We start from the raw sequence: 17,677 nt of genomic DNA, 5'->3' as shown, positions 1-17,677 counted from the left end.
ACCTTGCCTTGCCTTGCCAGGTTCACAGCTGTTGGTGTGGTAATCTCCCAGTTGTGTCTGCTGACCAGTATTTGAACATTAACAAAATAGATTATAATCTCAAATCGCTTACAGTTTTTCCTAAGAAATCCAAGCGTCCCAAGGTCTCAATGTGCCAAGGGTGTTTTGAAAAACAGCCATGCGCTCGAGGCTACAGCCCGTGAGGCTGATATCATTTCTCCAAACAACTTGGCACGCCGAGGCTTCAGGACACCTGGATTTCTTTGGACGAGCAGTTTTGAAGCATTTTATGGTTTTATTACGTTTTGGGGGTTGTTTGTCTTTTATATGAAAATATGTCACCATTCACTTTAGTTTTTGGGGAGATTAGAGCAACATCTTTTCCTGTTTTGTGGACTAAAAAAAACCCAGCATTCCATCAGTATGAGGGTGAGCAGATAATGGCTGGATTTAATTTTTGGATGTCTTTCACCAACTAAAACTATTATTCAGGCCATCAATCTGTTCATGCCAGGAAATGCAAAATTCCAGGTTTCTTGTGTCGCAATGATGTGATGCCAAGATGCTCAGGTGGTTGAGTGGTTAGAGCGCGGATGCAGGTGACCCTGGTTTGAACGCCGGCCAGGCGTCTTTTAGACGTCCCCTCTCTCCCTTGTTTCCTGTCTGTTTGTTGTTAAATAAAGGAATCTATGCCCCCCAATTTTTTTTTTAAATAATCATGTGATACCAACTAAATATCCTCTTGAAGAGCTTGAGAGGTTTAAATGTATTCTTATGCTGCTAAATGGGAGACACATTCAGGAACACAACAAACCAGAAAGTGAGCATTTACATCCACACCATCTGCATCATCTCAGCCTAAATACGGCGCCTAAAATACTCAGCAAAACACTGAGATCCACAGATGCCAGATGATAGAAAAAAACAAGCTTTTATTTTGGCTTAGTCAGAGGATTTGTATCCTCTCTATTAGGTTGTCAATGCTGAATTTGAGGGCCCATCATGGTTTGACAGAATTTTGAACTCGCTGAGGCTATAATCCAGAATGACAAGTGAAGACGAAAAGCTTCCTCATTATCTGAGTATTAGACGACCGTCGCTGCAGCTTAAGTCTGAGAGAATATGAGATGAGAGGAGCAGAGAGACGCCGGCCCTCTTTCTTCCACATTTCACATAACAAGAGGGGAGCCATCACGCCAGCCTCCATCATCCCCCAACAGAAAGGACACGGAGTGCAGTCCATTTGGGGCGCAATTAGTCACACTGAGTAACATCTACACGTGGACAAAAGATGAAAGGCCAGTGATCCAAACAAAAAGTGGAAAAGCAATCTTCCTTATGTAAGCACCATGTAGAACATGCACGGCCAGGGATTTGCTGGTCTTTAATTCCCTCCACTTCAAAGAGGCAGGGGCAGACATGCAATGAGGCTGGAGAGGATGGAGGTCTTTATCTGTATGGCAGCCCACCCAACACCACATCACTCCTCCTACCCCCACATGCCACTTGATCATAAAGGAGACACTACTGAATGGGTTCTTAGTGGGGGTCCTTAAGGGTCTTTCCCTGAACTCGTTCATAGGCATTAAAATATGATCTACATCCATGATTCCAAAACTCCATTCAAGTAAATCAATGCTTTATGTTTTTCCCACCAGCAATATGGGAGGACCCTCTCCTTCTCTTCCTGTAATTGGCTCTGACCCTGATCCTAAAGGGACCCAGGACTAGTCGACCAGAGGAGTAGTCTGATTGAACCCAGTCAGGAAAGTATGCCATGAAATGCAAAGACTACAGTATCTCAATTATCGTTTCACACCAAATACACAGCCCTTGCTCTGTTTGGATCTTTTAGAATTCGTATTTGTCTGTCAGACAAAGACCGTTCAGGAGGAAAGTGTATTTGACTTTTTTTGACGCATGTAAGCTAACCTGCCCGTTCGCCACCACTCACTGTGCTAAGCTAACCAGCACTCACCCAGTCCGTGTGGGTCTCTGCTCCCTCATGCAGCGCAGAGGGGAGACGGAGATTCTTCTTCGGGTCTCTTAGGGAAACAACAAATAAGTGTGTTTCCCAAAAAGTTGATGTGTTCCTTTAACAATTATTATAGAACTGCTGACAAATATTCAGTACTTTAGAGATGCTCATTATCCATCCCCCGATGTACACATTTATGCCACCTTTTTGCAGTTACTTGGGCAGAACATTAGCCGTCATAATACTGCCGCACTAAAAATGGGATCTTCCAGTGCGTCTGTATTTATACTGTAGATACATGTGTATTTATACTGCAATTGAGTGAAACCCCTCAATGACACATGCAGTTATGTTTTAGTGGTCAAAGATCAAGGTTGCTGTGAACTCACACTGATATGATTACTTCAGATGTGCTATTTTTGTCTACTGGGACTCAAGTGAAAAGGTTTTGTTGGTCAAGGTCATGGCGAGAGACACCCTTCGTAGAGGCTTACAACCACACTGTGGTATTTGTAGTTTCTATTTGTGAGGACTGTAATACACAGCCCACCGTCACCAGCAGAGTTCTATGCTGTCAAAAGCCGCATCGCGACAAGGTGTGTCATTATTTTAAGTGCAAATATTGTAATCCTCTTCTTGATGTTGAAAATAATCTGTCAGATTTTCATTCTATCTAATCCATTTTAATCCAGAAAGATGCTTCCTTACTTGAGGTAGCAGCTGTAAGACTAAAAAAACAACAACAAACAAATATGAGGCTTTCACCCCATGCCTTCTTGACCCAGTTATGTCCATGTGAAGTTTATTTCTCTGTTGCCAACATGCTGCGGTGCTTCATCATGCAGAAGGATGTGATGCTATGAACCTGGACAACCCAGCGAAGGACACTTTGACATTTGTGACTCCTCGTGGCAGCCATGAACAGCACAGGTGCAGTTATGTAACGACAAGTGCAGTCATTGGCCATCTGCTACATACATTTGACAGATTAAGCTGCTCTGTTGAATCGGAGCAAACGCAATCCCAGGACAGTCGAGCGTAGTTTTTACCTTTTGTACTTTTTCTTTCCAAACACTCTGTTTTTACCCAGCAGTGGCAGCTCAGCAGAACAAGTTTTTGTTTTTTTTTAAAGTAACATCCCTCATCAGGTTTGTCGCGTGTTTTTGAGAAGCTAAACTTGCTCATCGTTTCACCTCATTTGTCTTTCTGCTCCGTGAATATTTCAACACCTTGTTCACAAATGTTGTTGGAGGGGTGAAATGGAATGATCTGCATCTGGCACTGATTTTCAGGAGAGATTAGAGATTAATTCAAAATATTGATTTTTTTTTAGCAACTATCAGTCTGACATCTGATTTTTTATCATTCAGTGATTCGTCACCTATTTTGTAAGTCTGTGCTGCTCTTCGATGTTCATCAAATGTTATATGGATGTTTTCCATCACAGTAGAGAGGAGCCTCACAATGACAGTCCATCTACCGTGGATGCCACTCTTAGCTCCAAGTTCCATTCGTCATATGGAAAACAAAGAACGAGAAAAGCACAAATGTGGAGGGGGTTTCCAGAGCTGGCTTTTATCACTGTGACTGAGAGAAAAGATTCAGATTCTCTGTTGACCTCAACTAAAGGCAATGATGGTGCAACTCAAGCTCTGTAGTTCTACTTCTGTTTGTGTAACTTGCTGTGTACACAGTGAAGGGTGAGGAATATTCCATGCATCGTGAACAGGCTATTGAGAGAATGTCTTCCATTTGGTTAGTCAAAACCCAAGGTCAGTGTGGCAGGCAAACATCATGGAGACATTCTTTAATACAGCGCATTTTTACCAAATTAAATGTTTTGTGAAGGATGCTAATTCAAAGGCTCACATTTGTGTAATTGTCATTTTTGCTTAAAATAAAGTGGGCCTCAAATAAATGCGAGTCCTCTAGAATGATTAAGTGTATGATTCAAAACGTGCGAATGGCCAAAAAGCAAACAATGATCCCAATAAATTGTAATATTGATTCAAAATTAAAGTAGAATTGCAAAATATATCAAAGTAATATATTAAAGTGGCACATTGTGATGGTATTGAATTGTGGAGTGAGTGTATCCTTTCAGTGCACCACACATTTCAGAGGAAAATATCCTGCTTTTTACCTGTTGACCCAACAAGCGTTGTCAATTCAGATCTACACAATGAGACGTCAGATTTTCTCTTCCAATACAACGCGGTGTGGAATAAAACGAGTGTTTTCTCTATTTAAGGCTTGTGTGTGGTCAGCGACCTGTCTCATTCACGATCCAGTTCCCTTTCTAGACCTCTCAGATAGTTTACAGTATGTAAATGGTCAAGACCCAAAGGGGTAAAGTTTCACAGATTTCAAAACACAGCCATGATTAGGTGACAAATCCAAAAATGAAGATAACCCTAAACTCATCTCACAACACTCAAAATTACTCAAGGACACTTGAGTGAAGTTAAAACTACCTTCATTTCACCAGGGAAATGGAACTTTCACCTGAACAGTATTTTCAATGCAATTGTGTCATAAATATGACTGCACATAATTCTGTACTTTCACCTTATGCCTTCAAAAAAGAGAAACAAAAAAGGTCCATCAACCACTGAGAAAACAAAAACTTTACAAACTCACTTTTTAAACTGCTAAATTATTTTTTATTTGTTAAAAGCTCTGATGACAACCTTTGACCTCATGGGAACCACAACCATGCAGTCATGACATCCTGGTGGGGGAGCTGGTAAAGTGCTGGAAAATAGTAACTGCAGCAACGACATCTGTGTAACTGGATCACCTGTCACAAAGGACAAAGCTGCTCATGCAGCTCTCGTCAAACTGTGATTATTTATGCTTTGATGCGATATAAGCAGGGATCCACCGATACATTAGCCGATATTTGCCTCACTGACAACTGTCAGCACACGAGATGGCAATCAAAAATGGCTGTGGCCGATGTGTATCTGTTGCTGTGAAACTGTTGTTTCAGCAGCGTGCAGCACTTATGCTGTCCTTAGAGATGCTGTGAGATCAGCGTCGCAGGGTAATCCACGTTTCAGCCACAATACATCACATCGTAGTCACTGAGGTCATGTCCCAAAAGAAGAAGGGTTACCCTGCAACCCTGTACCATCTGACACACTTGTACCATGCAACTTCATCACAAATGACATCAGGTGAATCGGTTTAAAACATCTGTTTTAACAGAAATATTGCAAGAGGAAGTATCATGTTATCGTGCGGGCAAATTAACAAATATAACACAAACAAACCCTTCAGTATCAGCATCAACTAGCCTCCAAATTATTATTTTCATCATCTATATCAGCAAAGAATGCCACAATCGGTGCATCCCTATTTATAAATCCACCGTAGAGCCGAGCGACCTTAAACATCAGTCGCCTGTAGCTTTGTACTTCACTAAAGTGAACCATTACAACAATTCGCTTATAGCCTATACAGGGAGGGAAAGCTTCTATGGTGTTGCCATGGTGAGTAGAAAAATAGCCCTCTTGTTTACTTTTGGATTCACTCCACTCTACAAGACCGACTTCAAATGGGACTTGTAATTTCTCGCAAAATAAAATCACTCAGATATATTTAGAAGCTACAAACCTGAGAGAAAACAAACCTTGCCATTTTCAAAATGAACAGTCATACAAATTAATTTAACCGCTGTAGTGTCTTCTTCCACAGTTTCATTTTTGACTGCTGCCACCTGGTGGTTTAGCGCAGCAGTGGGATCTAGTTGCCCACAGTGAAGGACTGCAGGCCTGTGATGGCTCTTCCCAGGATCAAGGCATGGATGTCATGAGTACCTGTAGATGAGCATCAGAATGAACACACACACACACACACACACACACACACACACACACACACACACACACACACACACACACACACACACACACACACACACACACACAGAGTCATCAATGTGTGTTGTTAGAACCCACTCCAACACATCCATTCTGCCTTTTTCTGACTTCAGCAAGCTTCTGTGGACAGATTCCTCTGCTCACCTTCGTATGTGTTGACAGCTTCCAAGTTCATGACGTGGCGGATGATGTGATACTCGTCTGAGATGCCGTTGCCCCCCAGCATGTCTCTGGCCTGCCTGGCGATGTCCAGGGCTTTACCACAGCTGTTCCTCTTCAGCATGGAGATCATCTCTGGGGCTGCTCTGTTGACAAAAACACACATTTATTTTTCACTAGCAGCCTGCTAACAATGTTAATACTCAACAACTGTTTAAAGCGAAGAACAGAAGGATATTCATGCCCCCTCATGGTGAACTGTAACAGTGTTCAGAAACATTTCCATGACTTTGAGGCAAACTTTCATGACCTCACACTCTCTGAATGCTGTGAAAATATGATGTGATTTGATACAAGTTAAACAGATGAATGAAGGCTAGCCAGCGCAGCTTTTCTCCACTGATCTGAAATGAGCCACTCTAATATCTAGGGATTTGTGAATAAACTGCCTAAATTTTCCAAAGCTTCTACAGGCCTAAAAGAAAAAAAAAAAGAGGTCATTTTACGGATTTTTCTTTTAATATATGATGGATGCAGGATATTTGATTTTTGTTTTGACAGTGTGATATGCTGATATTTTACTCCTTATTCAAATAATAGTTTTTGATATTCACATTTTGTGCATGCTGAAAAATGTGTGCATTTACAAATAATGTTTTCCTTCTTTTACAAAACATTTGGAAAAGCACAAACATATTATTCATAATTGTTTCCTTATCTTTGATTATGAGTAAATAAGAAGAGACTTAAGCAAAACTGGACTAAAATAAATATCAGCCATGAGACCAGCACGGGGGGGAGATGGAGCTGAAGCCATCTTTACTTTTTCTCATCGATGAGTCTTCCCAGCTGCAAACAGGACTGCAGGCCGATGGTGATCTCTGTCAACATGTCGGCCATCTTCTTCTGCATCAGCTGATTTCTTGCTAGTGGCACGCCAAACTGGATCCTGAGTCAGACAAAAAAAACAAAAACAACAACCCACGATTATCTGCTTGTTCATCATTAAAAGATCAAATCCAGCAAATGCCATGTGAATATCTGTCAAAAATGTCTTCTTGTTAAAAAAACTGGATTTCAACCAACTAAACTTGGTTATTGGGTTTTTTAAATCGTCATTATATCCATCCATCTATCCATTTTCTACCGCTTATCCTGTTGAGGGTCATCGTCCATGGCAGGGCCAACACATAGAGACAGACAACCATTGGCTCTCCCAGCCACGCCTACGGTCAATTTAGAGTCTGGATTAACCTGGTCCCTCTTGATGTCTTTGGACTGTGGAGGAAGCTGGAGTACCAGAGAGAACCCAGCAGGAACAGGGAGAACATGGAGACTCACACAGAAAGATCCTGTGCCCGAGCTGGGACTAGAACCTAGAACCTTCTTGCTGTGAGGCCACAGTGCTGACCACTGCACCACCGTGCAGCCCCAAATAGTCATTTTTATACCGAAAAACTAGACCAAAACAAGAGTGACACAAGCAATAATCTCATTATTAAAATGTGACCAAAAGTAATGTGCATTTTTGTCAAGACTACATCTGCACATATGTTGGGGGCACAATCATTTCACACCCACCATTCATCAATGTGGACAGGAGCAGAGGCTCGGATCAGATCTCATGACAAAGATCAGACTGTGTGCACATTTCCAGGGCTAGCAAGTCGGTGAGACCTTGTCGTGTGTCACAGTAAAGCTGTGGGAGGATTGCTGAGAGACTACTGTGATGGTCATCCTAGCACATGAAGGCACATATTCACTTAAAAATAGAGGTCACGGTGATCACCAGGACAGAAGGATGTCCTGCACAGATGGACTCATCTCCTCACTATTCTGCTTTACATCATAAAATATGGGGAAAACAATGTACTTATACACACACAGGTCCTGGTCACTGAACAATGGGTGGGGTTCCTTACTGGTAGATGGCAGTTTTGAGTCAGCAGGGGATGTTATTTGATGCTCCTATGTGGACAACATCTCCTCTGGCATTGTGACTGACATAAGCCCAGCTACGCACCCCTCAGACTATCGACTCATCATTTAGCAACGATGGGGGGAATCAGTCAGTTAAATATTCAAACATCTGCTGGCATCGGAATGACGACAGCAACCCTGTTGACCGTACAGCTGTGGTTTCGATCTAAACCATCTGTTCCGACTTCATTTAATATCCCAATCAGTCAGTCACATCAGACTAGCAGGTTCAGTTGATCCCGTGACATGCAGACTTCGAACTCCAGGTCGGAGAAGTTCCTCCCCTAGGCTGGATTATATTTCACCATGTCGTAAACTCAAGTGTCAAGGCTTCCAAACCCTAAATATATATTGGGCTGTAAGATTTAAGTGACTGTTTGCTGCTGCCGAATTCATCAATGTCAGATCATTCATACACTACAATCAGCGAGGCATGATTAGGTTCATCAATCACATGAGTTGTGAGACGATTCCTCCACTCAGATCTGCACCAGTCTCTACACTCCACTGATAAATGAGGGCCAATAAGTCTAAAACGAGACTAAAATAAGTAGGGATTATAGTCAACTAAAACAAGACTGAATTCAAAATAGCTGCCAAAAGCCCTTTTGGAACTCTTAAAGTCTCTACCAGAAACAAAGAACCGAAAATTCCATCTGGTTCAGAGCATTAACTGTGAGTATGACCCAAGTGGATCCCACATCAAAGGCTGTTGCTGACCTGTCCAGTGTGTACTGACGAGCTGCGTGGAAGCAGAATTCTGCAGCACCCAGAGCTCCCCACGCAATACCATAACGGGCGTTGTTCAAGCAGCCAAACGGACCCTGGAATCAGTGAGACGAATGGGACAGTTAAGTACTCCCGTAGTAAATGTTGACATCAATCCAAAACATAGCTGAAAGAAGATGGACAAATGACTCTGTGAGACACACACTATGACCAATCACTACTTCAACACTTCACTTACCCCGAGGCCAGACACCTTGGGAAGCAGGTTCTCCTCAGGAACCTCCACCTCATCCATGAGGATCATACCAGTGGCGGAAGCTCTCAGAGAGAACTTCCCCTCAATCTTTGGCATGGCAAGGCCTTTCATGCTGCGCTCCAGGATGAAGCCGCGGACCTTCCCGTCATCACATTTGGCCCAGACCACAGCGATATCTGCCACTGGAGAGTTGGTGATCCTGAAGTTGGAGGAAAGGGAACCTCTTACAAAGTGCCTTCTTTATTTCAACTATAAATATGCTGGACATGAATGAGTCCTTAAATTGTTTCCATGGATGCACTGATGTCAGACAATATTTGCCTTGTTGAATATCATCAACAAATACGGTGGCATTATGTGTTTCAGTGAAAGGTTGCTATGATTGTATTTACCACAGAAATGTGTCAAGCTGAATTTGTCCTTAAAGATGGTGTGATGGAGGGCTGACGTACACAAGGAGTTGAGCTAGTTTTCCACAGGGATTTGTTTCCCCCCTGGCACAAAAACAATGCTAACAAACGTAAAAATAAAAACCATCTGTATCAGCACTGTCAGATGGCCGAATTATCCTTTTGAACGACATCAGCCCAGAGTTTCATTATCGATGCATAACTACTCATTTGATCTTTTTTCATAAATTGGATTTTTGAGGTTTGCAGGTAGAAGAGGTGAGATTTTTAGATAAGCAAATGTTAGGATTCCACCTCACCTGGTTACCTCAAGCAATGCAGTGGCCCTGCAGTCATGCGTTTTAATAATGCCACATTTTGTCTTTTCTCAAACGTTATGCTTTTAAAATTTTGGAAGGTATACCCTGGGGTATTAACAATATTAAATCAAAGGTAAATTTGCATATGCTGTGTTCTCTCGCGTCGGCATCCAGTTGCTGCTGAGGAATGCCAAACCCACACAGCCCCGAGAGCCGAAACAGGTTTACAGGGTTACTGCTGGTTCCAACAGGTTACAGGTTTTTTAAAACCATTATGAAAAGATTTGTAGACTTGTTCTACATCCATACTGCAAAAAAAGGACAAGGACAGGATTAGATTACTTAAAAAACAAACAAATTGATCCCCATTCAATTCAGAATTCATCCATATTATCTTAACTTATTTCTAGCCTTGTTCGTACACGCACACACAAACACTTCTGATCAGACTGCACAATTTGCATTTGTCAGTGACATATTGTCGTTTCGCTACAGTGTGATCAGCGAAACAAGTTCAGAAGTGATGCTGAAGATAATGCAACTTGATAATTGTAAACCCTGTAATCCAATCAAAACCCTAAATAATGTTTCAATGATGTGTGGCGTTTGTGCATGAATCAAGATGCTCCTCACCAAGTCTTGGAGCCAGAGAGGGTGTAGGTGCCACTGGATGGATTGTATTTGGCTCTGGTTTCCATGCTGCTGGGGTCGCTGCCGTGGTTAGGCTCCGTTAAGCCGAAGCAACCCAGGATCTCTCCACGGGCTGAGGGTTGATTACAAAGGAGTTCAATGAGGGGTCTGATATATGTATAATTTTCTTGGTACTTTTCCAAGCCTGTTAGTCTTTTTTCCTTTGTAATTCAGGTTTTCTGGCGATAAATATTTAATAAGTGTTTTCCATTTCTCTGTGTTCTTACCCAGCTTGGGCAGGTACTTCTCTTTCTGCTCCTCTGTACCGTAGGCGTTGATGGGATGCATGACCAGTGAGGACTGCACACTCATGACGGAGCGGTAGCCGCTGTCCACTCTTTCTACTTCTCTGGCAATCAAACCATAGGCCACATAGGTTGTCCCAGCACAGCCATACCCTTTGTATCACAGACAAGAACAAGAAGCGTCAGTCCTCCAACAAAGCACTTCATTTACAGAAGAGATTTTTGAAAAACTTTCACAAAATCTGATTTCTGGTTGAAGCCAATATGTCTATAAATACTTGAAAACACAAGCAAAATCAGGTGCTCAAAAATCTGAATTATTCTCTATAGCTCCTGATCAATGAAGGTATAATGAAGTACAGATCTTGTTCATGTTTAAACGCCTGTTTAAATTTAATTTTCTATATTATATTTCCCTTGTGTGCTTACTTGGTTATTTACATTTTTCACATATTCACACTGCGATTTCTATATGAATATCAATTCATGTTTGACCAGCACAAGTGATTTAAACCTTGTGAGGGGCTCCTATGAACCCGACACTCCTAAAAATGTTCAGGAGTAATTATGAGGGATGCTAAATTAACTCCAAAATATAGCCATGATTTTGCAGTGGACTCAAAACAATGCCTAACATTACTAAGATAAATATCTACATCTGTCTAGCAACAAGAACCATATGAGAAAGTCATATCAATGGTCACTCATTTCATAATGTCTTAGGGGGCTGAGCATGTCCAAACCTCTGTATGCATGTCTCGCTGTCATTAGCGGCTGTTGCCTGTTGATCAGCTGAATGTCTGCATGTTCAATTTAGTTTAAAAAATGAGCCTTAAAACAAAATGCCATGTGAATATCAACTTGATAAGCATTCATATAAGTTAATGAAGTCAAATGACACGGACTGAGCAGCGGTTTTATCACAGACACACTGGAGTGTCTGCACAGCAAACACAGCAGGTGCGCAAAGTCCATTCCATCCTAATGTGGCTGTTACACAACAGAAAGCTGAAACCACAAAACTCAAAAACAACATGGTAGGATAGACACCAAGCTGAGGTCTATTCTATGAGGGTCATCCAGACTTACCTTTAATAGTGGGGCCCAAGACCCCCATCTCCCCCATCTCTGACACGATCTCTCTGTGGAACACTGAACAAGGGAAAAAAAGAGGACTTATCTTGTTATTTGGTGGTTAATCTGCACATATCACTTCATTCATCACTTCAGAAAATAAAAAGCAGCAAATTATCACATATGAGATGCTGAAAATAGAGGGGTTTTTTCCCTATTAAAAAACAAGACAATTATTAAAGCTATAATGCATCATATTTTCATAAAAATGAAGATCCCTAACATTCAAGCTCTCACCAAATGAGTTGAAACAATAACTATCAAGCTCCTTGCAGCCAGACAAGCCTTGCTGGATTTCACTCTGGACTGTGTTTGTGTATGTGGTGGCATTCTCACACTGCCAGGAGGAGGCATACAGAGGTGGCTATTTCCAGTTAGCCCTCTGCTCACCTGAATGCGGGAAAAGAATTTTATTCTGTATCATGTACAGATTTCCCAAATTTCCTCCCACAGTCCAAAGACATCAAGAGGGGACCAGGCTGATTGATGCTCTAACTTGACCGTAGGCTGAGTGTGAATGGTTGTCTGTCTCTATGTGTTGGCCCTGCGATGGACTGGTGACCTGTCCAGGGTGAATCCCGCCTCTCACCTGAAGGCTGCTGGAATAGGCCCCCCCCCGACCCTTAACAGGATAAGCGGTAGAAAATGGATGGATGGACGGATGGATAGTAGTATTTTTCCATCAGCATAATGGAGTCTATGCTCAAAGGAAATTCAGGAAGGGGTTAAAGCTGAATGAAAATCTGATCTAACAGTTTAAGGACTCGACCTCAAGCATGCATACATATATATCATATCATACAGCCTTTCACCTTCATTTCTGTTCGCCAAAAGGACACGAGGCATGAGCTTCTCTTGGCAGTACGTCCTGAAGGAGTCTCGGATCATAATCTCCTCCTCTGTCAGAAGGCCCTCCAGGTCCAGACCATCGCGCCAGCTGAACTGCACTTTTGCTATTAGAAAAGGAATAATTCAATACAACTTAAAAATAAATGTTAAATTGTTGATATCAGGATTTGGTGACGTCAATATTAAGATGAATTTTAAAAATAGGTAGCTGACAACACATACGCGCTTTGGACCTCCTCTCACTTTTCTCTGCATCTGTAAGATACAAAAATATCAAATGACAACCACTTCATCCCTCTAAAATAGCTCAGAAGTCGATAAAGATGACCGTGGAAAGCACATTTACTGCTGTACAAGTCAAGGATCCTTACGCTGCACTTCTTTGTAAAATAAATATCAACAGTTCATCTTCATCTTTACCTCATCTTTCCCTTTTGAGTGCACAATGCATTTCTCAGTGAAGTAATTCTTCAAGTCCAACTGGAGGTATCCCATTAAATGAAGAAGCTCACTTCAAATGCCACACGACCCACACACTCACACCAATGCAGCAGTGGGCTGCTTCTATTTGGATGTTAAGATGCCACTGTGGGTAGTGAAATGTGTCTTGATGACATGTCATCTCTGATAAGCTACTAACCCCATTTGGCTGCTGCTGCAGTTCCTTGGGCTCTGGATATTGATATGATGGAACATCTCTGAGGATAGGCCAAGAGACGACACACACTCCTCAATGCCATGATGGAGATCAGTCTGGAAAATAATCACGGACACGCATTCAATACTGACACTGGTTCATCGAGGCAAGGTGGAGTTTGTCCATTAACCTTCAATTTGCGATCGACACTAAGTTTAGTTCTTTTTTTTAATTCGTAGGTACTGAACAGTTCAAAGCATAACTCAAGGCTCAATACCAGTGAACCATAATGTTTTGGTTCCAGATGGAAATACAAGTTAAATTAGACTGCGTATATCTACTGAACACACACCATGGATGGCTCATTAGCTCCAACCTTTACAAAAACTGTAAAATAGTTCCGGGGAATATCAAGTAGTATTTCTGCTTGAATTTCCATCCCTAAACTACATTATATGTCCTTGAGAATAATTGATTTTCAAAATAATGCACATGCTGGATTACTAGGCTACACATTCTGTACTAATATTTAGTAATTTTGCAGTATTAACAGAGAAAAGAACCTATATCTCTGTATCTCTGACTGAGATGATTCACTGAAGACACAGGTTGTGCCACACTGTCGGTCTGTGTGTATGTGGCGATCACGGCAGTCCAAAACCAAGCATATGACAGGACAGTGACCGAAATCGAAGTCAGTGAATGGCACCTAAATCAATAATAACTACAAGCGATAAAGACACTTGCAGTCCTGTCACTATTAAGTCATAGATTCCAATAACAACCCTAGATCAGCACCGATATAATTCCGTATCGTTACGAACATAGTTGAGCACGATTTGAAACATCGAAATGTCACGATTAGCTTTCGTAGTAGGTTGTTGGAAGCACATTGCTACCAGTTTCTTTGACACGCATTCAGTTTACTTGACTATCTCATAAGGAAGTCTGTCCTCCAGAGTGGACAGCTAAGCTAGGCTAACCTTGGTGGCCTTAGATAACTTTACAGTAGCTACTAGCTAACAACGTCAGCTAGCACCAACAAGCGTTTGACTCGGGTATCAACAGATGATTTTCGAACGTTCATTTTACCTAATAAGTGTAAGAGCGAGCGAAGCTAAATTTAATTCGCGTCGGTTTGTGAAGGGAAGGAAAATGTACCTGTCTTCAGAGGAATAATAATTAAAAAAAATCCTTGCCCTCGCTTCCCCTCCGTCTGCCTGACAGTTTCAAGGAGCAAACAATGACGTCATCACGCAATGCACCCCCAAACTCGGCAAACTGTAGTGCGACGTCATCATGTGACAGTGTGCAATATCAAATATTATGAAACAAAATCCATTCATTTGTTTTAACATAGTACAATAATGTGGAATTCTGTGACTGAAACAAAAAACCGTATGATGTTAGACCCATCTATCAACGCCAATGGCTCTGATTGGTCCATTAGGGGGTGGAGGCGTGAGGCATTGAAAACCAGGGTATGTAAATGCCAGTTCCCAGAGGGGGGGTGGCGGCAAACACACTTGACATCCCTTATACACTCATTTTGTTTGCAGCAGATAAACTGATCCGAAAGTAGGCAAGGATGTTCCTGTAATCATTCACTAACCACACGTTATAGTTTAACACTAGAGAGACTTTTCATATAAAGAGCTTGAATCAAGCTCCACGGTGGTGCAGTGGTCAGCACTGTGGCCTCACAGCAAGAAGGTTCAGAGAGTCCCGGCTCTGGCACAGGATCTTTCTGTGTGGAGTCTCCATGTTCTCCCTGTTCCTGTGTGGGTTCTCTCTGGTACTCCGGCTTCTTCCCACCATCCAAAGACATCAATTTGGGGACTAGGCTGATTGATACTCTAAATTGACCGTAGGTGTGACTGTGAGTGTGAATGGTTGTCTGTCTCTCTATTTTGGCCCTGCGATGGACTGGCGACCTGTCCAGGGTGAACCCCGCCTCTCACCCATTGACGCTGGGATAGGCTCCAGCCCCCCCGTGACCCTTAATATAGGAATAAGCGGAAGACAATGGATGGAGATTGAATCAAAATAAAACAATTGTCGTGAAGGGGGAGTTTGTTGCTGGGCTGTTGGATTACAATGTTCTATCTATGAGTACTTGACCCATTGGTGAGTGAAAAAACTGGAGGACACCCAGACTCTTCGGAAAAAGGCAAAGATCCCTTTTATAAATTGGCAGGATCTAAAAGTTGTCTATGAGTTCAGTCAAGCTGTGATGAACCAAACTGATAACAAAAGGTGAGCATATCCACAGCTGTTGAGCATTCAGCATTTGGATTCAGTCTGTCTTGGTTGGTACATGCCGAGTTTCTCCCTAACAGATCGATTCATCAAGTGGACAAACTTGCTGCACCTGCAATTTGCGCTCAGCAACTTCCTGGGCAAAGCCCGACACTCGAGCTCCTGCACAGGTACCTGGAGCCACATGAACACCTACATACTGTAAACCTTCACATGGTAAGATTAACCATGTATCAATAATTAATATTATGCAAGTGTGCTTTATTTTATTGTTTTGCTGGTGAAACGTTACATACTCTATCAGTATGATTATAAATGCATTTTTTCTATCTCAAATACAAGTTTTCTCACAAAATAGCATTGAAAAAGGTTTCATTTCAAACTTGTATTCCATCATTGTGGATAGAGAAACCAATTTACGGTTAAATGACTGCCAACATTTTAATATCTCAAATCACATTTCAATTGCTGTGTCAGTCAATAGAATCTGTTTTTTTTTTTGGGAAAAACTACTCAGAATAAAAGCAAAATAGTTTCATAAAAAAAAGAATGAATTTCCTAATCTGAAGTATGCAGGTACAACCAAAACATGAGAAGTGATGCAGTTTCTGTCATCCCATCAACGTCTGATATTCTTGGAAGTCATTGTGCAAGCGTTGACGAGATGTTTCTCTTGACATGCGATGGTGTTCTATTTCACAAGTTCTGTCTTGTCTTGATTGAGTTAATCGAGACCATGCATTGTTGAAAAGTGTTTGAGTGGATAAATATTTGGTTCATTGTGTGATCAAATACATCTTCACGTAGGGATGATCAGCATGAGTGCAGAACAGGAAGTGATCAATTTGATTTTGACCCTGGACCTGTCCGAAGGATCCAGCCTAATGAGCAACTATGATGGCTGGTTGTGTGTTGTTTGTGCTTGTGTGGTTGATATGTAACTCTGACAGTGACACTTTCCTAACAAATCAATTTAAACAATCTGAACAGACCTCAGTAATCCAGATTCTTGGTTTAGCACCGATACGTCTGTCCATCCATCCATCCATTTTCTTCCGCTTATCCTGTTCAGGGTCGGGGGGGGGGGGGGGGGGCTGGAGCCTATCCCAGTGGCTTTTGGGCCAATATCAGGGCCAACATATAGAGACAAACAACCATTCACACTCATATCACACCTACGGTCAATTTAGAGTATCAATCAGCCTCGTCCCCTCTTGATGTCTTTGGACTGTGGAGGAAGCTGGAGTACCAGAGAGAACCCAGCAAGAACAGGGAGAACATGCAGACTCACACAGAAAGACCCCGTACCAGAGCCGGGACTCAAACCTGGAACCTTCTTGCTGTGAGGCCACAGTGCTGACCACTGCACCACCGTGCAGCCCAGCAGTGATACGGTCAGATCAAATGTTCTGAGCTGCAGCACTACAATGTTAAAATGGAATAATATATTCACAACTCACTGGGCTCAGAGATGTGATCATACTAAGAGTCAACATGTCCGTGGTTCTTTTCATGTTACAGCTGCAGTCCTGCCAGTTTCAACAAAAGAAAATGACAGTGTCACCTTGGACACGTTACTAGATTGGACTTAAAATGCTTGAAAAAAATTTTTTTTTAAAATTCCCATTTACTCTCTTAATGATTGCTGTCTGCTAGTTTGGTCCAACAGTTGAAGGTGTGTTCATGTGCCAGTAGTGTGATGGTTGCTTTGTATGTGCTGCAGGTTTCCTCACTGATCAGCGGCATGAATGCAAACTCAATCCATCTGTCGTACACACATGCATACATACATCCAACATCTTATTCAGAAAAGGGTGTTTATCTATATCTGCTCTCTTTCCCCCCCAGCCAGTCAAAGCAGATCCAGAAGGCCGTCCCCGCTGAGCCTGGATCTGCTCTACGTTCCTGCCTGTTAAAAGGAAGGTTTGTGTTGCCGCTCTTGCCTGATGTGCTGCTGATGGAGAATTGTTGGGTGGAGGTTCATTGAAGGAGTGAGGTACTGGACCTGCTCTACTGGGAAAGTGTCAGGAGAGGACTTTTGTTGTGATTTGGCGCTGTACAAATAAAACTGACTTGACATGTTTGGAGTCGTCAAATAAAATCTTTTTCCCATTTGCCCTAATAAAGGCATGCTTAAGGGGGATTGTTGTGGGCCCCCCATCACTCAT

At 42.1% G+C, this 17,677-nt stretch overlaps 1 protein-coding gene across 1 annotated transcript; it reads right to left on the bottom strand.

The window, feature by feature from the left end:
* Window positions 1-4,618: 4,618 nt before the first annotated feature.
* Window positions 4,619-14,568, bottom strand: gcdhb (glutaryl-CoA dehydrogenase b). The gene is made up of 12 exons (XM_086185497.1): window positions 14,412-14,568; window positions 13,254-13,366; window positions 12,836-12,868; window positions 12,577-12,717; window positions 11,720-11,782; window positions 10,613-10,783; window positions 10,329-10,458; window positions 8,969-9,185; window positions 8,722-8,825; window positions 6,845-6,970; window positions 6,007-6,167; window positions 4,619-5,799 (listed from the first exon to the last, which is right to left on the bottom strand). The coding sequence occupies exons 2-12, from the start codon at window positions 13,351-13,353 to the stop codon at window positions 5,726-5,728; spliced, it is 1,320 nt and encodes a 439-aa protein (XP_086041623.1). The 5' UTR covers window positions 13,354-13,366; window positions 14,412-14,568; the 3' UTR covers window positions 4,619-5,725.
* Window positions 14,569-17,677: the final 3,109 nt, after the last annotated feature.

This window comes from Aulostomus chinensis, chromosome 18 (assembly GCF_037954235.1).
Source record: "Aulostomus chinensis isolate RoL2024-O1b breed Wild chromosome 18, RoL_Achi_v1.0, whole genome shotgun sequence".
Lineage (NCBI taxonomy): Eukaryota > Metazoa > Chordata > Actinopteri > Syngnathiformes > Aulostomidae > Aulostomus > Aulostomus chinensis.
This window is presented reverse-complemented; position numbering and strand designations above follow the sequence as displayed.